Genomic DNA, 21,274 nt, shown 5'->3' with positions numbered 1-21,274 from the left:
GAACAAGCCAGGAGTGGTGAAAGGCATCAAGGAAGGTTGGTTTTCAGGTGGAGACATTGCTGTATGCAATAGTTTTCTTGGTAACTAATAAATATGGCAAGAGGAGCTAAGAGCTGGTAATCCTCATACCAAAAAGTTTGGAGACCCTGGTATAAGGCTATACAAAGTGCCATATTGCATTACATGTCATCCCAGTCACTACTCATCAGGGCATCAAAACCACCACGTCCCCGCCAAATCCCAGGGATAAAGTCTAGAGAGGCCATGCTTTGTGAGTTATATAGTTTAATATTCCAATAGTTTTTATTGAATAATTTTTCAGGTAACAACTAATACAAATGAACAATGTCCTGTCAAAATATGTCAATTATAGAACACCACAAATATCAAAGATTGTCACACAGTAGTTGTCATTTGAGGCAGGACAAATGTTGCAGCACAAATAGGGATTAGGCATCACCCACCCAAGCAAACAGAAAAGAGTATAAGATGGAATAGAGAAAAGAGAAATCAAAGGAGAGGGTCAAGATGAGGGATATTAAGGCACAGAAATATATAGAATCCACAGGTCCCTTGTTTTGTCAAATTTTCTAGCATTGTGTAGTATACAGGTGAGCTTGTTGTTAATCATAATCCAGTTCAATGTATTCTTAACATAGTCAAGTGGGATAACCGATTGCTTCCAATGTCTAGCTATAGTAATTCTCGCTGCCAGCAACATATATTTGATCAATTTATGGGACTTCCTGGGAACATTATCCAGAAATTTATGAAAAAGGGCGATCTCCAGGGATCTGTGAATATTTACCCCCTTCACCGAATTGATAAAATTAAACATGTGAATCCAAAATCTGGTTGCTATCGGACATTGCCACCAGATGTGATACATAGAACCCACCTGGTCACAATGCCGGAAACATATCACAGAAACAGATGGATGCATTCTTGTGAATTATATAGATTAATGTTTATTCTAATATACTTCTGTTAAATGGGTGGCTCTCACCTGTGATTTGTACCAGCAGTCTCTCCACATGTGGAATGGTGAGGGTTGCATGATCCACCACACATGTCAGCTCCATGCCCCAGTTCTGGTCTGTCGGGGTGAAGGGGTAGACGGATTCCACAGCTGAACTGCTGATCCTCCGGGTCTTGGCTTTCTCCACCAGGGTGTCATTCAAGTACCAGTTCACCGTGATGGATTCTGGGTAAAACTCAGAAGCGCTGCAAACCAAGTTCTGCTGCACATTCAACTTAAATGCTTGGAAAGTGATGTGAACAGATGGCATAGCTGCAGTAAAAGGGGCATATATGCCATTACAATGCTTTCTTGTATACTTTATACTATTGAAAATCTACCAAATTAGAAGGCAAATAAGTAACTAGAGTTATTTGCTTAAAAAAAAAAAGTTCCAATATAAACTGTTGTTTAGCATATCTCTCTCCTTTTTGTTTACCCCTTCCCTCCACTGTCTCTCAGCCCTTTAAGAGATTCTAAATTCTGGGAGGTGGAGGTGGGCATTCTGGTCATGGAACCGCTGTGATTGGCAGTCACAGCCATCGCATGATTGGAAAGCTCCCAATTGCAAGTATGCATCGGGAACTTTCTAGTACCTGCTGGTTACTGTGCTGGGAGCGCACAGGGAGTGCACTCTGAGCATAGTTATTTGTTTACAAAGGACCGCGTATATGTGTACGGCTGGTGGGAAGTGGTTAATCAAATATTCCAAAAACATTGTGGACAAACAAGGCAGAGGTAAAAACAGAACAAAGGAGAAAAACCCAAAAAGCTTCTAACTCTGGGGGTCAGTTACCAGTACTTCATCATTTCAAATGCCGTTTGTGCAGCATATGTTGTAATTACAATTAAGGGCTCTTTCACACTGGTGGTTAAAACAGGCAGCTGAGCTGCAGTTTTGCCACCCCCAGAATTCTAGCATTACAGCCTGACAGGGCTGTACACTTGCCATGGTGACAATGCCACTGAGCACAATAAATTAAACATTCCCCAAGTACACTCTTTGTTAAAATTCTTGCCCCAGCACTTACAGTTTACAACATTCAATGCTGCTATCTTCTTCTCTCTCAGTGCTGCTTCCCTGAACTTTTCATTTTCACAGGAATCAGTGGACAGTGCCACCTCCAGCCAGTCTGTTAGAAGGGAGTGGGAGAAGCAGAACTGCCATCCTAGGCTATGGGGCTGTGTGTTTCTATTGATGCACACAGTGTAGGGGGACACAACTCTAGGCCCTGCACATAAGGGTGGCAAGAGAAAAGCCACTCTAAACCAGGAAACCTGGGGCAGGTATCATGGCACCAGCTTAAAGTGGTTCTAAAGCTAAAACTTTTGTTGTACCTTAATGCATTCCCTGTATTAAGGTAAAAACGTTTTACAGCTTCCGTGCTTACTTATGGCAGTGTGAGGTGATTGTAGCTGTACACTTGCGACACAAATAATTGAGTACTGTCCGTGATACCTTTTTTTTAATTGGCGCTAACATACAATTTTTCAGGACAAGCTTTTGGGGTATGTCCCCTTCCTCAAGGTCCAAGTAGTCCTCCATCTGCTTACTGAGTACTACTTGGACCTTGAAAAATGGAGCACACCTTGAAATCTTGTCCTGAAAAATTGTATGTTAGTGCAAATAAAAAAAGTATCGCAGGAAGTACTTAATAGTTTTTATGGCAGCCAAACTAAAGAGTTGGGCTTGGAAGTTTAATCACTGCTAGTATAATCGGGGGAAGGGAGGAAAGGGAAGGGGCGCCTGCTGTTGAGGTTTATTTTCAGCACAACTGCAGCAAAATCTCTTATAGAACTTCTGCTGATTGTTCACAATTCCACTGGTTGGCTGTAAGTGTTCAGAATACAGTTACATAGTTGGTGTGGTTGAAAATAAAGACAACAGTCCATCCAGTTCAGTGTGTGTGTGTGTGTGTGTGTGTGTCCCCTACCAGCATGCTGCTCTGAATGGAATCAATGGTTACTCTGTGGAGGGTCAACATACTTTCAGCAATCAACAAAATTACTGCTACCTACTGACTGGAGAGCTCAAGTTTAAACTCAGAGCTCTGCAGAGAGACCACTGCTTCTCCACAGTGAGCAAGTGTCCTTGAAAGAAAGAAAATATATTAACCATATTAAATAATAAAAAAATACAGTCAGATAAAAGACATTTACAGAAGGTGTAGAAAGACTTGCTATGACAAAACAATAGAAATGGTACTCTATTTTCCTGAGGTCCTCAACCATTGTCAGCTTGGTAGCAGGTGAGTATAACAAGTTGCTGAAATGTACCAGATGTGTAAAAATAGCATTCAGAAGATGTCTGTTAACTCCTGAGATGGAAAGATCTACCTGATCACGTGACCACTGTAATTAGCTGTCCAAGTGGTTACAAATTATTACTAAAGGCCAGGAGCTGTCTTTGACAGCTTGGTCTCTGGGCTGGGAAAATACAATGCACACACTCTCAGCTCAGAGACTTCTGCCACCCATGGAGACATATGAAATCTGGAACTATATTGTTGTTTTCAGCTCTTGAAAAATTAAAACCTACTTGCTGTGCTTGGCATTCTTTTGTGCCTAAAATAACCCTTAGTTGCAATGCTTTGAGACCCTAAACGTCCATGCCATACCCTAACAATAAAAAGTACTGGCAATGTTTGCTTACTATTTGGCACACCCCCTCCTGCCCTACACTTGACATCAATTGGGTTTGGCGATGGGCAGTGAGATCCTAGAATTGCATTTTGCAAGAGCAAAGGGTCTATCATATGTTTCCCCACATACTAAAGTGACAGAATTTTAAACTACATGGTGGGGAGGATACATGGCGGGACAAATAGCAGTGCCATCAGTACGTTTAGGCTTTTGTCCCCACTTCCAGCCACGGTCCACCTTGCCGCCTCAACCTCAGCAACATCTCCAAAATACTCCCCTTCCTAACCAATGACACCACACAGCTTTCAATCCACTCCCTGGTCATCTCTTGCCTCGACCACTACAACTCCCTCTCACTAGATTACCTTTACATAGGCCATCCCCCCTTTAGTCCATCATGAATGTTGCTGCCAGATTCATCCACCTTACCAACCGTTCAGTGACTGCTACCCCTTTACGCCAATCCCTCCATTGGCTTCTGCTCACCCAACGAATACAATTCAAAATAGTAACAACTTACAAGGCCATCCACAACTCGGCCCCCAGCTACATCACTAGCTTAGTCTCAAAATATAAACTGAACCATTCTATTCATTCCTCCCAAGATCTCCTCTTTAGCTCCCATGTTAGCTCCTCCCATGCTCACCTCCAGGACTTTTCCCGATCCTCACCCATCCTATAGAACTCCCTACCCCAATCTTTCCAACTATCTCCTACTCTGTCTACTTTTTAGCGATCCATGAAAGCCCTTCTCATCAGAGAAGCCTATCCTGCCCCCATCTAATAACTGTAGTTTTATTTTCTCCATCAGCTCATCCCTCACATTTATTACCTTTTGTATCACTTGACCCTGCCTTTTAGATTGTAAACTCAAAGAAACAGGGCCCTCTGATTCCTTTTATATTGAATTGTATTGTAATTGTACTGTCTGCCTTCATGTTGTAAAGAGTTGAGCAAAGTGTTGGGGATATATAAATAAATCCTGTATTATAATAATAATAGGCGTTGGATAGTACCTAATTCACAGTGGGGGGAGGGTTGTTTGGTTTTTTTAATTTCCTGACATAGTGGATTTAAACCCTACTGCTCAGTCCTGTGTAAGTTAAGTGCACTTTGTAAATAAAGTTTGTTACCTCCATACACCAGCTGGAAGTCTTCCTGGAGAGGTGCAGTGAGAGACTCATGTTGGACTCTACAGGAGAAGGTCCGCTCTCTGTCCTCCCTAGTGGGTGTTAATGTTACTGAGCTCCTCACATTGTACGTCCCATCTGGGTTTCTCTGAGGTTTCTCCAGGATAACTTTGTCCAGTTTCTCTCCATCCCGGAGCCATTTAATGTCGATGTCCACAGGGTAGTACCCAGAGATGACACAACATATGGAACCCTCTTTATTTTGTACAACAACCGTGTCTGTAATGTTGATCCGTGGAGGAGCTGAAACATATATATAATGTCATCCTATAAATTGTAATAAATTTACCAACATCTTTCTGCACACGGTACTATCTCTTAATGTACAGGAGCTTGTGTGTGTGTGTATGTGTATACACATCAACCTTTCACTATGGAGTATAAACAAAAGTAATGTCACCCTGGGTTAAAACTCCACCACAGGGTCCTTACAAGTACTTGACACTTCCGAGGTGTGTGGAAAAACAACTCCCCCGTCATGTGCTTTCATTTCGCCTTTTGGCTCCTACGTAACTACAATTGGGGGGAAACCAAGGTGTGTATTGGGGTAACAGATATTCCATGCACCCAATACCGTATGGTAGTAGATTTTGCACTCTCCAGATTTGATGATTCACATCTTCAATCATGTAACTCAGACTATTGATACCCATCCCAGATCGCGTGAAGTAATGATAATTGGATTATGGAAATAGGACAGGGAGGTTTGTCAAACTTTCCCACCTCCCATCTTGTTCTTGAACAATCATCATCTGCCTTGACATGGTGATCCATGGTAAACAGATTAATTTGATTACCTGTTACCTGTATGATTATAAATACTGGGGAATGTTCCTGACACTCATTACAGCTGAATAAGCTATACGGAAAAGCAGCAAAACATCCAAGTTGTGAAGTCATTCCATATATGTTTTTTGTAGCACAACTTTGGCTTAAAGTATAACTAATGGCAATACTTAGTTTTGGATACTGTTATCACTAAAAAGTAAAAGTGAAAGAAAATCCCAATTGTGGGTTCTCACTAGAACAGAAGTAGAGGGGACTTCCAATGTGGACATTAATGCTGGTGACCCTGGTAACAAATAGGGATTCCCTCACTTTGGATGGACTTTTTCTCACTTCCTATTTTGGGTAATCTACCCAATGGAAAAAAAAGATTTGCCTTTGGTACTATTTTAACCACTTACCGACCACCATGTTGCACTTTTACTGCTACAGGGCGGCCAATCCACACAAAATCACTTAAATATATGTGATTTTGTATCACTGGGTAGGGGGGCGCACGTGTTCAAAGCAGAGAGATAAAAAGCAGCATGTCCCCGTACACAGTGTAAGCACTCCCTAACACATACTTAACCCTTTGATCTCCCCAGATGTTAACCCCTTCTTGCCCAGTGTCATTAGCACAGTGTCAGTGCTTTTTATTAGCACTGATCACTGTATTAGTGTCACTGGTGATGTCAGTGGCAGTTAGTCAGTTCCCACCCAGTGTCAGTTAGTGTCAGAATGGGCGCCGTACCACAGCAGTCCCGCTATAAGTCGCTGATCACCGCCATTACTAGTATAAAAAATAAATCAATAAAAATTCCAGTATATATACCGCCATTTGTAAAATGCTATAACTTCCACACAAACCAATTAACCACTTTCCTGCAGGACACTTTCACCCCCTTCCTGTCCAGGCCAATTTCCAGCTTTCAGCACTGTCACACTTTGAATGACAATTGCGCGTTCATGCAACACAGTACCCATGTGAAATTTTTAACATTGTTTTGTGACAGATAGAGCTTTCTTTTTTCATCATATTTAATCACCTCTGGGTTTTTTATTTTTTGCTAAACAAACCAAAATAAAATGAAAATTTTGAAAAAAAATGTTTTTTTTAGTGTTTGTTATAACATTTTGTAAATAAGTGATTTTTCTCCTTCACTGATGTGCGTTAATGAGGCTGCATTGATGGGCACTGATAGGCTGCACTGATGGGCACTGATGAGGAGGCATTGCTAGGTGGCACTGATGGGCATTGACAGGTATCACTGATGGGCACTAAAAGGCAGCACTCATACAGTCAGGTCCATAAATATTGGGACATCGACACAATTCTAACATTTTTGGCTCTATACACCACCACAATGGATTTGAAATGAAACAAACAAGATGTGCTTTAACTGCAGACTGTCAGCTTTAATTTGAGGGTATTTACATCCAAATCAGGTGAACGGTGTAGGAATTACAACAGTTTGCATATGTGCCTCCCACTTTTTAAGGGACCAAAAGTAATGGGACAATTGGCTTCTCAGCTGTTCCATGGCCAGGTGTGTGTTATTCCCTCATTATCCCAATTACAATGAGCAGATAAAAGGTCCAGAGTTCATTTCAAATGTGCTATTTGCATTTGGAATCTGTTGCTGTCAACTCTCAAGATGAGATCCAAAGAGCTGTCACCATCAGTGAAGCAAGCCATTATTAGGCTGAAAAAATAAAACAAACCCATCAGAGAGATAGCAAAAACATTAGGCATGGCCAAAACAACTGTTTGGAACATTCTTAAAAAGAAGGAACGCACCGGTGAGCTCAGCAACACCAAAAGACCCGGAAGACCACGGAAAACAACTGTGGTGGATGACCGAAGAATTCTTTCCCTGGTGAAGAAAACACCCTTCACAACAGTTGGCCAGATCAAGAACACTCTCCAGGAGGTAGGTGTATGTGTGTCAAAGTCAACAATCAAAAGAAGACTTCACCAGAGTGAATACAGAGGATTCACCACAAGATGTAAACCATTGGTGAGCCTCAAAAACAGGAAGGCCAGATTAGAGTTTGCCAAACGACATCTAAAAAAGCCTTCACAGTTCTGTAACAACATCCTATGGACAGATGAGACCAACATCAACTTGTACCAGAGTGATGGGAAGAGAAGAGTATGGAGAAGGAAAGGAACTGCTCATGATCCTAAGCATACCACTTCATCAGATAAGCATGGTGGTGGTAGTGTCATGGCGTGGGCATGTATGGCTGCCAATGGAACTGCTTCTCTTGTATTTATTGATGATGTGACTGCTGACAAAAGCAGCAGGATGAATTCTGAAGTGTTTCGGGAATATTATCTGCTCATGTTCAGCCAAATGCTTCAGAACTCATTGGACGCTTCACAGTGCAGATGGACAATGACCCAAAGCATACTGCAAAAGCAACCAAAGAGTTTTTTAAGGGAAAGAAGTGGAATGTTATGCAATGGCCAAGTCAATCGCCTGACCTGAATCCCATTGAGCATGCATTTCACTTGCTGAAGACAAAACTGAAGGGAAAATGCCCCAAGAACAAGCAGGAACTGAAGACAGTTGCAGTAGAGGCCTGGCAGAGCATCACCAGGGATGAAACCCAGCGTCTGGTGATGTCTATGCGTTCCAGACTTCAGGCTGTAATTGACTGCAAAGGATTTGCAACCAAGTATTAAAAAGTGAAAGTTTGATTTATGATTATTATTCTGTCCCATTACTTTTGGTCCCTTAAAAAGTGGGAGGCACATATGCAAACTGTTGTAATTCCTACACCGTTCACCTGATTTGGATGTAAATACCCTCAAATTAAAGCTGGCAGTCTGCAGTTAAAGCACATCTTGTTTGTTTTGTTTCAAAACTGACTGGCACTGATAGAGGCACTGATAGAGGGCACTGACTGGCACTGTGAGGCGGCACTGACTGGCACTGATAGGTGGCGCTGACGGGCACTGATAGGCGGCACTGATGCACACTGATAGGCGGCACTGACTGGCACTGATATGTGGCACTGACTGGCATTGATAAGTGGCACTGACTGGCACTAATAGGTAACACTGAAAGGCAGCTCATATGGGCACTGATATGTGGCATTGATGTGCACTGGTAGGCACTGATATTTGGCATTGATGAGACACTGATGGACACTGACAGGTGGCATTGCTGGGGCTACACAGATCATCAGGGCACACTGATCATCGGTGCTCTGATTATCAGTGTGCATGTCCCCTCTGAGGAATGACGATTACCGGCTCTCCTCTCCTCTGTCAGCGTGACAGCTAGTGAGGAGAGAAATGCCGATAACCGGCATTACCCTGTTTACATGTGATCAGCCGTGATTGGACACAGCTGATCACATGACCGAGCCAACATCTTCGGCTCTTTCCGTTGATCGGTGATCCGCTGTGTCCGAGGGAACACAGGGCACTGCCGATCGCCGCACTGCACGCTCCCGGAGCCGCGCATGCGCAGTTAGAGTGGGAGGACGTCATACGTTGTCCTCCCAGAACGAGACAACCACCTTGCGCCCGGCATTACCTTATATGGCGGGCCAGAGGCGGTTAATATACACTTATTGGGATTTTTTTTTTCCAAAGATGTAGCAGAATACATTTTGCCTTAAATTTACAAAAACTTTATTTTTTTATTTCTTTTATAGCAAAAAAACAAAAAATATTGGGGGTTTTTTTTAAATTTTTTTTTTTTTTTTTGTTTTAGCGCAAAAACTAAAAAACAGAGGTGATCAAATACCACCAAAAGATAGCTCTAATTGTTTAAAAAAAAAATATAAATTCCATTTATGTACAGCGTTGCATGACCACACAGTTGTCAGTTAAAGTAACGCAGCGCCGTATTGCAAAAATTGATCTGGTCATGAAGGGAGGTAAATCTACCAGAGGGCAAGTGGCAAGACAGGAAGTCCATTTTTCAGTTAACATGGCCAATATTTTTTTTTCAATTTGGATAGAGTAAGGGAGGATTAAAAGCCCTGTCAAATTGTTTTTTCCATCTGTGTCCCATTGTGGGGATTTACGTTCACTTCCTGTTCCATTGCCAAAACAGGAAGTGAGAGGAATCCATGCAAATAAAGGGCATCCCGTGGGGCCCCCCAGGTGACCATAACTACTGTCCCCATTGGGAGATTTCCTCTTTTTTACTATCCTAGGGACAACCTAAGATTTGTTTTTTTTTTTTACTTTCACTTGGTAAACAAGACAAATAGAGGGAGTGAATCTCACTAACGAGGCACAGACAGCCTTTAGTTATACTTTTAATATATATAAGACAGTGGTGCCTTGGCTTACAAGTAAGACTACAGATATTCATTATCTGTTGCTCATGACAAATAACAATTTCTAGACCAAAGGTTATTGAAGCCCAGACCTCAAAATTTTGTATTGTTCAACCATCATTGGGACAGAAAATAAAATTGATTCTTCTAAAAGGGGCCCACAATAAAACCCCACTGGAGGTTCTAACTGCCTTATTCTGTTCATAATAAAGAAAAGTTTGGACTAGAGCTAGGAATTGTTTGGTGAAACTTCAAGATGTATCTGCAAAAAAAAGTAACATTTTATTGGATTTTATTTTAAACTGTGTACCCTGTATATCTAGTCGGATCTCCTTCTCCTCCTTCTTTGGGGTGTACAGTATGGAGCATTTGTAGATCCCGCCATCCATTATAGTGATGTTTGCTATAGACAGATCGGCGATTCCATCTTCTGCCCGCCCTTTATAGGAAATACGAGGATCTGTAGATTTCACTTTTGTATTCTGAACACTTAATATTTCTTTTCCCTGGAAGTACCAATTTATTGAAAGGTATTTGCGATCAATAGGAGGGCTCTTGACTGTGAAGGAGCAGGGAATGTTCACGTCTTTCCCCATCATGGTTTGCTGGGAAGACAGCTGCAATGACCAGCCTGTAGATAGTAAAAAATATAGGTATACATATATGACATAAACAGCACATTTCCTAAAAGGAAACTTTATTAGGTACACCTGTTCAATTGCTTGGTAAAATAAATTGCTAATCAGCCAATCACATGGCAGCAACTCAATGCATTTAGGCACCTAGACATGGTGAAGACGACTTGCTGAAGTTCAAACCAAGCATCAGAATGAGGAAGAAAGGGAATTTAAGTGACTTTGAACATGCCATGGTTGTTGGTCCCAGATGGGCTGGTCTGAGTATTTCAAAAACTGCTGATCTACTGGGATTTTCAGGCACAACCATCTCTAGGGTTTACAGAGAATGGTCCGAAAAAGAGAAAATGTCCAGTGAGCGGCAGTTGTGTGGATGAAAATGCCTTGTTGATGTCAGAGGTCAGAGGAGAATGAGCAGACTGGTTTCTGCAAGATTCAGATAGTCGGGTCAGAATTTGGCATAAACAAGATGAAAGTATGGATCCATCCTGCCTTGTATCAACGGTTCAGGCTGGTGGTGGTGGTGTCATGGTGTGGTGGATCCATCCTGCCTTGTATCAATGGTTCATGCTGGTGGTGGTGGTGGTGTCATGGTGTGGTGGATCCATCCTGCCTTGTATCAATGGTTCAGGCTGCTGGTGGTGGTGTAATGGTGTGGGGAAGATTTTCTTGACACTAGCAAGGTGTGCCAAATAAAGTGGCCCTTGAGTGTATATTTCCATTTCTCTTTGACTGCTTCATTTAGAATTGGGAGCAAAAGGAAATATGCAGTACTTCAAGACATGAAGGCATGTGACAGGACTGGACCAATCAGTGGTATCATTTAGGGAGTCCATAGCCATAACTTAACAAAGGGTTGTACTTCGCTCATGATAGCTACTATTTCCTAAGTCTTGGGGAGCAATGAGAACGTATACTCCATAGAAGTCATTGTTTCCATGCACTGCACTGATGGCGGCCAACAAGCCTGAAACAGCAGTATGCAGTATGGAGTAAACAGCTCCAAAATGTTAGGCTATAAACCAGTGGTTCTGAATATACAGTTAGCCTCAGGGGAATAAAGGAAATATTTGTATGGCTCTTCCAACTTCCAAACATAAAGGGCAATCCTCATATTTTTAGGCTTTGTGAAGGAAGAGAGACATTTAGATAACTCCTGTACTTGAATCTTCTACTGTGCTTCACCCGCATTCTACGAAAGGCATTTTGAGGTTCTTTTGGCCCACCTCAGCATAACCTACAATGCTGATTAACTGTCCTGGATTTGCAAGGACAGTTCACTTTATAGCAAGTAGTCCCATGATGGCGGTGTCTTGGGCTGTGTCTGAAGATCAAAGAATGAGGCTTGCTGAGGGATACTGTGAGTTACAGCTAGTCCCATGTCTCAAGTTTAAAGTCTAGCCCAGGGGTGGGCAAACGTTTTGACTTGAGGGCCGCAATGGGTTCATATATTGGACCCGGGGGCCGAACCAAGAGTAGATGAATGATATGTATGTGTCATCCATAGTAAGTATAGTAATATTCCCCCATAGTAAGCATAGTAATTCATCCCCCATATAGTAATTCATCCCCCATATAGTAATTCATCCCCCATATAGTAATTCACCCCCCATAGTAATTCATCCCCCATAGTAATTAATCCCCCATATAGTAATTCATCCCCCATATAGTAATTCATCCCCCATAGTAATTCATCCCCCATAGTAATTCATCCCCCATAGTAATTCATCCCCCCTATAGTAATTCATCCCCCATAGTAATTCATCCCCCATATAGTAATTCATCCCCCATATAGTAATTCATCCCCCATAGTAATTCATCCCCCCTATAGTAATTCATCCCCCATAGTAATTCATCCCCCATATAGTAATTCATCCCCCATATAGTAATTTATCCCCCATATAGTAATTCATCCCCCATAGTAATTCATCCCCCATAGTAATTCATCCCCCATATAGTAATTCATCCCCCATAGTAATTCATCCCCCATATAGTAATTCATCCCCCATAGTAATTCATCCCCCCTATAGTAATTCATCCCCCATAGTAATTCATCCCCCATATAGTAATTCATCCCCCATAGTAATTAATCCCTCATATAGTAATTCATCCCCCATAGTAATTCATCCCCCATATAGTAATTCATCCCCCATAGTAATTCATCCCCCCTATAGTAATTCATCCCCCATAGTAATTCATCCCCCATATAGTAATTCATCCCCCATATAGTAATTCATCCCCCATAGTAATTAATCTCTCATATAGTAATTCATCCCCCATATAGTAATTCATCCCCCATATAGTAATTCATCCCCCATAGTAATTAATCCCTCATATAGTAATTCATCCCCCATATAGTAATTCATCCCCCATAGTAATTCACCCCCCCCTATAGTAATTCATCCCCCATAGTAATTCATCCCCCATATAGTAATTCATCCCCCATATAGTAATTAATCCCCCATAGTAATTCATCCCCCATATAGTAATTCATCCCCCATAGTAATTCATCCCCCATATAGTAATTCATCCCCCATAGTAATTCATCCCCCATATAGTAATTCATCCCCCATAGTAATTAATCCCTCATATAGTAATTCATCCCCCATAGTAATTCATCCCCCATATAGTAATTCATCCCCCCTATAGTAATTCATCCCCCATATAGTAATTCATCCCCCATAGTAATTCATCCCCCATATAGTAATTCATCCCCCATAGTAATTAATCCCTCATATAGTAATTCATCCCCCATAGTAATTCATCCCCCATATAGTAAATCATCCCCCCTATAGTAATTCATCCCTCATATAGTAATTCATCCCCCATATAGTAATTCATCCCCCCTATAGTAATTCATCCCCCATATAGTAATTCATCCCCCATAGTAATTCATCCCCCATAGTAATTCATCCCCCATATAGTAATTCATCCCCCCTATAGTAATTCATCCCCCATATAGTAATTCATCTCCCATAGTAATTCATCCCCCATATAGTAATTCATCTCCCATATAGTAATTCATCCCCCATAGTAATTCATCCCCCATATAGTAATTCATCCTCCATAGTAATTCATCCCCCATATAGTAATTCATCCCCCATATAGTAATTAATTCCCCATATTAAGTCCCCAAGTCCCCCGTGTGTCAATTCACTTACCTTTGCTCCGCGCGTTCCTCTCGCCGTCTTCCCGCGCCGTTCCGGTGTAGCATGAAAATCTGTCTCCTATGAGGATCTGTCCCCCTCGACGTATCTGCGCATGTGCCAGTTTCAGGCATTAGCAGCCGATCGGCGATCTCCGGCACATGCGCAGATACGTCGAGGGGGACAGATCCTCATAGGAGACAGATTTTCATGCTGCACCAGTCTTCAGGGCGGACTGTGAGAGGAGCCTAGCGGGAGCCTAGCTCCGCGGGCCGGATTAAAAGGTCCGCCGGGCCGTATACGGCCCGCGGGCCGTAGTTTGCCCATTGCTGGTCTAGCCCATGGTATAATGACCAGGAAACATTCTGTAAACAGTGACCCCTCACTGCCTGTGTGCAGTATAGCCGTTCTTGCTCAGCACAACAGCAAGTTTCTATAATGGAAGGGAAGAATGTTGTATAGGCAGGTGCAGTCTACATTCTCCACTACAGGTGGCACTCATCCATAATGACAGTGCATCTAGAGGAGGAAGTCAAGAGAAACTGGGTTTCTTTATGGTTTCCTTGGTCTGCTGGAGCAGTGATCATCTTGGCCCTGCCCCTTCCTTGAAATCTGCTGTTGTTTTTCAATCCCAAGGGGGATTCTGTAGTAAACAAAATCACACCACAACCATGAGCTGAGCATTTGGCTCATGGTTTTGGTGCACTCACATTGCCTCCTGTATAAGGACCTTTTCAATGGGGAATCTGGGGGGCAGTAAAAGCAGGCAGCTGAGCTGCAGTTTCACCACCCGCTGGCTGCCACCCAAATGCTAACATGACAGTAGGACAGGTCCTTCCACATGCTGTGGCTATGATGCATTGTGGATGTGGCATTTCTAACTCGTGCTGCAGAGTTTGGCAGGTGGCACCACCTGTCAAACTCACCCATTGAGTTCATTGGGGCTGCAGTGCGACCACATGTCAAAACTATCGTCTCCCAGTTGTGGTGGGATTATTTTACTACAAAATCCTGCTGTGGACTTAAAAAAAGCCCCAGACTTCATGAGGCAGAAGGATTGCCTTCTGAATGCATGCCAACTGCTGCTATACCACCCTATGAAAAGCAATCCACCAGAGGGTGGTAAGCTTACTGCCTGTCTGGTGGAAATCATTTGTACAACCCTGTCAGGCGTTTGGGTGGATGGCTGTGCGAAATAGTCCTTATGATAAACATGCTTCGATTTTTTTATACAGTCGATTTGCAAATTGTTCAAAACAATCAAATTCACAACCAATCAAATAGCCATAACATCCCTTCCAGTTAATTTAGACTCAATTTCGATCAGAGTTGACAGAATATTACTGATTGTTTTGGATCAGTCAGCAGCACCGAGATACTTTAATCATGAATACAATCGGACTTTGACTGATCAGATTATGAGATTACATGGCGGAAGCAAAAATGTGATTGACAATTTACAATTGTACGTTCCGATCATATCTTAACGTAACATAAAAGCTTTGGTTTTTTTTTCCTTTAAAATAAACATGTTATACTTACCTGCTCTATGTAATAAGAACAGCCTCGATACATCTATTCGGCAAGTGCCCCCATAAGATGCTACTTCCTATGGGGGCACTCGTACAGGCTCTCACCTGAGCAGTCTTCGTCCATTGACAAAAACAGTGTGGTTCGTTCCTGCTCCCTGCTCCCTCGTCACTGAATTTGATCGACAACAATGCGTGCCAATGGCTCCCACTGCTGTCAATCTGTCCAATGAGGAGGGACAGAGACGGGAGAACCTGCTTCAGGACTGACCACCTCACTAATACTGTGGCAGGGAGGCTCTGCTGCATCAAATCACGTACATGTACGTGATTTAGTATTTCCGGTTAGGGGGCGCGGGCCCGCTGCCCTGGCTGTTCTGTCATTAACTACAGCACAAGCCGATCAGTGGATTCCAGCAAATGATTTATGGCCGGGAACTTGCTAATCAGCTGAGCGAATGACAGGAGAGAGCTCTGTGTTGGAAAACACAACTCTCTACAGACAACAGCAATGTGCTGTTTTTCTCCCTACAAAGCAGGGAATAAAAACCTGCACATTGCTTAGTAAAAACAGCACACATTACACACAATAACATTGTAGGCACACAGTTAACCCTTTGATTGCCCCTAAATGTTAACCTCTTCCCAGCATCAGTTAGTGTCAGTTTTTCCACCACACTATCACAGTCCAGTATAAGTTGCTGATTACTTTTATTACTGGTAGAAATAAACACATAAATAAAAATTCCAGTATATATCCCATCTTGTGTAGATGCTCTAACTTTCACACATTTTCTGTTTCAATATTTTTATTAAGAAAGTTTGTTTTATGAACACAACAAGCTCAATATACGCCCACGCAGGGGCTGAGTGTAACAGTAACTCAGGAACAGGTACTTCCTGCTGACTTGTATAAGCCAAATAATAAAATGACCATTAACAGCAAGGAAGGACGGCAAAAAGCCGAACCAAATATTATCAGCTGTAGTCAAATAGAATACGGTAAAGAGAAAAGGATAGAAAAATGGTTAGAAGAAAGAAAAAAAAAAAGGGAGTCAGAAAGAAAACAGAGGAAAGGGAAACTAGAAGAGTCGCTGATCCAGGGCTAGCACAGGTAGCAATTATAAGGGGTCATAACTAGTAAGGGGCAGGGATGGCAAGGAATATCGTATCCAAGGTTCCCAAACCTTAAGAAATCTCAGATGAGAATCATGAAGAATGCTAGACATCTGTTCATTGATCAACATATCATTCATCCGGGTCTTCACCCCTTGGAAAACAGCCAAGGGGGTTCTCCAAGCATGAGCTATGGCGCGTTTGGACGAAATAAATAGGTAGGATGCCAGTTTCTGCTGAGATCTAGACAGACCCAGAATTGGGCAATGTAGAAGGGCCACCCTTGCATCCCTACGGACCGTAATGTGAAATAGCGTTTGTAGCAAACCAAAAACCCTAGACCAGAAGCCTATCAATCGCGGGCACGACCACCAAATGTATAAGACGTCCCCGTGTAGACCACAATTCCGAAAACATCTATCTCTGCCAGTCGGATTAAAGTGCGCAGTCCGAGCCGGGACTCAGTACCACCGCAGGAAAACTTTATAGGCTGCCTCAAGAGTGACTGTATTGAATGAAAATTTTGTCACTGTCCCCAAGGCCGTACGCAAATCCTCCAATGCAATTGAGCCACTCAGATCTCGCTCCCACTGAGAGTCATAAGACAGGGGCGGTGAGGAGGACCCACTGTTAAGTGAGGCATAAATTACAGAAATGAGACCAGGGGTACCTGGGGAGTGCTGAAAAATGTGTTCAAAGGACGTTTTGCGGTAAGGGTATGCAGAAGTACGACGGAGGGAAAGGATGCAGTGGCGCAATTGCAAATACCAGTAATATTCCTGTGGCAGGACCCCCTTTGATGCTTGAAGAGATTCCCCTGAAGGAAACGTACGAGCGTTCAGAAAATCATGTACGATAACAAAACCATGGGAAGTCCACCAAGAGAAAGAAGGGGGGTTATCTAGGCCTGGCGGAAATAAAGGATTATATGTGATCGGCAAAAGAGGTAGAAATGATGAAATCAAATTACTGGAATATTTTACAGAATCCCAGGTTCGTAAACTGTGAAGCATGATAGGGCTCAAATCCCAAGGGCGTAGCTTAGGCGGGAGCCAAAGCAATGCAGTTAGGAAAGCGGAGCACAATTGGGTAATTCCAAGAGTACCCATAACGTGATATCTGTTGTGGCATGAAGCATAGACAACTGGGAAATCTGAGCCGCCAATTAATATCTAGAAACGTGTGGGACTCCAAACCTCCCTGCAATCTATGAGTATATAAAGTGGCTCTAGGCACTCTGGGCCGTTTATGAGCCCAAATAAAACTGTGAATCCGGCTTTGCAATACACAAACAAAAAAACGCAGGGACCTGAATAGGAAGAGTACGGAAAAAGTACAAGATCTTTGGCAAAATAGTCATCTTGGCAGCATGTATCCGGCCAATCCAAGATAGAGAAGGAAACTGCCAAGAATGAAGCAGGGAAGTAACAGAGCGCAATAAGGGATAATAGTCGTAAAGGTGGTGGGGTTGGTCTGCTCCTGTCACCGCAGAGCACCTTCCGAGTCCTCCCAAACCCCCCCTCCCTATCCTTCTCCTCCTTTGAGGCCCACTGCCTCCGACTATTCTCCCCAACCCCCCTGAAGATTGCTGTGATATACCGGCCTCCTGGATCCATACCCCGCTTCCTGGATGACTTCTCCTCCTGGCTACCCTTCTTCCTCTCCTCTGAGCTACCCACCATAATTCTTGGGGATTTCAACATCCCTGTCAACCTCGACAACCCGGACACAGCCCGTCTCCTCCACCTAACCTCCTCCTTTGCACTTGCACAGTGCATACAATCCACCACCCACTCCGACGGAAATATCCTTGATCTTGTCTTCTCCAACCGATGCGCTCCCCACAACCTCACTAACACCCCCTTCCCTCTCTCTGACCACAACCTGATCACCTTCTCTATCTCCTCGTCCTCCAACGCCTACCCCTCCAAATGTCACACTACTACCAGCCGTAACCTCCGGAACCTTAACCCTGCCTCCCTCCACTCTGCAGCTGATCAACTCCACGACCGCATCCTCCCCCTGTCCTGCCCCGACTTGGCTTTGACCGCCTACAACAATGCGCTCTCAACAGCCCAGACTCACTAGCGCCTTTAACCACACGCAACATCAGACCCCGACCGCTCCAGCCCTGGCAGACTGATCACACCAAAACCCTCAAACGACAAAGTCGTGCCCTAGAGCAACTATGGCGCAAAACCAAATCCAAACAAGCCTTCACCCGCTACAAATCTGCCTTCCGCACCTACACCTCCTCCCTCCATGCTGCCAAACAGGCCTACTTCTTGACCCTCATCAAGGCCCTCTCCTCCAATCCTCGCCGACTCTTCTCTGCCTTCAACTCTCTACTCTCTCCACCCCCACCTCCACCCAGCACCTCACTCACTGCCCTTGAGATTGCCAATCACTTCAAAAACAAAATTGACACAATTCGCAAGGACATTGCCACAACTCACACGCCCTCTCAACCTGTCCCCTCTCACACAGCTACCCCCTTATCCCCCCTCCCCCTCGACATAACCCGCAGGGACTTCGTCGCTGCTCAAACTCTCTCCAACCCCCTTCACCCTCACTCAGCTACCCCCTCATCACCCCTCTCCCACGGCCCCACCACTGCTCTGACCTCCTCTTCCACCCCACCCTACATTCCTCATACTGAAGCTCCCCCAACACTCCACACCTTTGACCTTACTACCATCGAGGAAGTCTCCAAGATCCTCTCTGATGCCCGCCTCAAAACCTGCCCCCTCGACCCTATCCCCTCACAACTCCTACGACCTTCCTCCTCCTCCATCCTACGCTCCCTCACCCACATCTTCAATCTCTCCCTCTCCTCAGGCACTTTCCCCTCCCCTCTGAAACATGCACACCTCACCCCCATACTTAAAAAGCCCTCCCTGGACCCCAATGACCCGAACAACCTCAGACCCATCTCCCTGCTCCCATTTACATCTAAACTCCTCGAGCGCCTAGTCTACACCCGCCTATGCTCTCACCTCAACGACAACAACCTCCTCGATCCCCTACAGTCTGGCTTCCGCTCCCTACACTCCACCGAAACTCCCTTACTCAAACTCTCCAACGACCTGCTAACCACCAAAGCTAATGGACACTATTCAGTGCTCCTACTCCTTGACCTCTCTGCGGCCTTCGACACAGTCGACCACCCCCTCCTCCTCAAAAAACTACACTCCCTTGGCCTCAGAGATTCTGCTCTCTCCTGGCTCTCATCCTACCTGTCACAACGCTCCTTCAGCGTTACCTATAATGCTACCACCTCCCCCTCACTCCCCCTCTCTGTTGGGGTCCCTCAAGGCTCTGTCCTCGGGCCCCTTCTCTTCTCCATCTATACCTCCTCCCTTGGCCAACTCATACACTCTCACGGCTTCAACTACCACCTCTATGCCGACGACACACAAATCTATCTCTCAACCCCCCACCTCACCCCCTTGGTCTCAGCCCGAATCACACACCTACTGAGCGACATATCAGACTGGATGTCGCTCCACTTCCTTAAATTGAACCTCTCCAAAACCGAGTTTCTTGTCTTCCCCCCAGCCCGGACACCACCCCCCATTGATTTCTCCGTCACATCCAACAACGCTACCATCAAACCCGCCCTGCAGGCCAGAGTACTGGGTGTCATTCTGGACTCCAACCTATCCCTCCAGCCCCAAGTCCAATCTTTAACAAACTCGTGCAGACTCCACCTCCGCAACATCGCCAAAATCCGCACGTTCCTAACCCCAGAAACCACTAAACAGCTCATCCACTCCCTCATCATATCACGACTCGACTACTGCAACTCCCTCCTCACTGGCCTGCCTCGCCGCTGGCTATCCCCTCTTCAGTCCATCCTGAACACGGCTGCCAGACTCATTCACCTTTCCAACCGCTCTGTCTCCGCCACTCCCCTCTGCCAATCCCTCCACTGGCTTCCGATTGCGCAACGGATCAAATTCAAAATCCTAACGCTGACGTACAAAGCTGTCCACCATACTGCCCCGTACTACATCTCTGACCTAATATCCAAGTACCGCCCAGCACGCACACTCCGCTCCTCACAAGACCTCCTTCTCTCTAGTTCCCTGGTCTCCTCCTCCCATGCCCGCCTCCAGGACTTCTCCAGGGTGTCACCCATCCTCTGGAACTCCCTGCCCCAACCCATCAGATTATCACCTACTCTCCTCTCCTTTAGGCGCACCCTGAAAACCCATCTCTTCAGGGAAGCCTACCCCACCCCCTGCTAACTTGCCTCCCTCCTCCACTCTTCCTACCACTCCATCCCCCACAGCTATCTCCTCCTGTGCCACCACCCCCTCCCTCCTAGATTGTAAGCTCGAAAGAGCAGGGCCCTTGATCCCCTCATGTTTTGCATTGTATTGGTATTGTTCTGTCACATGTTCTGTCTCCCTTTGTAATGTACAGCGCTGAGCGAACTATTGGCGCTTTATAAATACTGTATAATAATAATAATAATAATAACACTGTTAAACAGGTAAAAAGTTTTGGGCATAAAATTAGCTAATCTTACATAATTTTGGGGTGCTGAAAACGAAAATGACCCTAAAAAATGTTGATTGGCTCTAGTTTCCATGATATATTCACCCATCTAATGACGTAAGCCATTCAAAATTATGATGCAACTTCAGCTGCATATTGCGCAATTGATACTGGTGACCAATAGAAAATTGCATGTATACTGAGATGATGCAATATTAGCCTTTAATTGCATCACTTCACTGCATAAAAGCTGCAGTATCTATAGCTGATTGTAGTTTGACAGCGTCTTTACATTTCGTTTTATGCTTATATAGGCTACTCAGTAATGCCTCGAACTTGTGTGAATAAAGCAGATAATTTCTGCTATATCTGCGGTGAAATAACTTTTATCTCACAAAAAAGGAGGATAACAGGAATGATTAAG

At 44.2% G+C, this 21,274-nt stretch overlaps 1 protein-coding gene across 1 annotated transcript in view; it reads right to left on the bottom strand.

Annotated features, from left to right (window-relative positions):
- Positions 1 to 21,274, bottom strand: part of LOC149472062 (uncharacterized) — a 120,202-nt gene that overhangs the window by 83,713 nt on the left and 15,215 nt on the right. Inside the window, exons 4-6 of the mRNA XM_089693205.1 lie at positions 10,232 to 10,552; positions 4,795 to 5,094; positions 1,007 to 1,291 (exon numbers count right to left, since the gene is read on the bottom strand). Of these exons, the coding sequence (XP_089549331.1) occupies positions 1,007 to 1,291; positions 4,795 to 5,094; positions 10,232 to 10,552 (906 nt within the window). The remainder of the gene's footprint in view (positions 1 to 1,006; positions 1,292 to 4,794; positions 5,095 to 10,231; positions 10,553 to 21,274) is intronic.

Source organism: Staurois parvus, unplaced genomic scaffold (genome assembly GCF_062004578.1).
Source record: "Staurois parvus isolate SC_StPar_1 unplaced genomic scaffold, SC_StPar_1.0 ptg000024l, whole genome shotgun sequence".
Taxonomy (NCBI): Eukaryota; Metazoa; Chordata; class Amphibia; order Anura; family Ranidae; genus Staurois; species Staurois parvus.
Note: the sequence above shows the minus strand (reverse complement) of the source record. Positions and strands in the feature narration are given on the sequence as shown.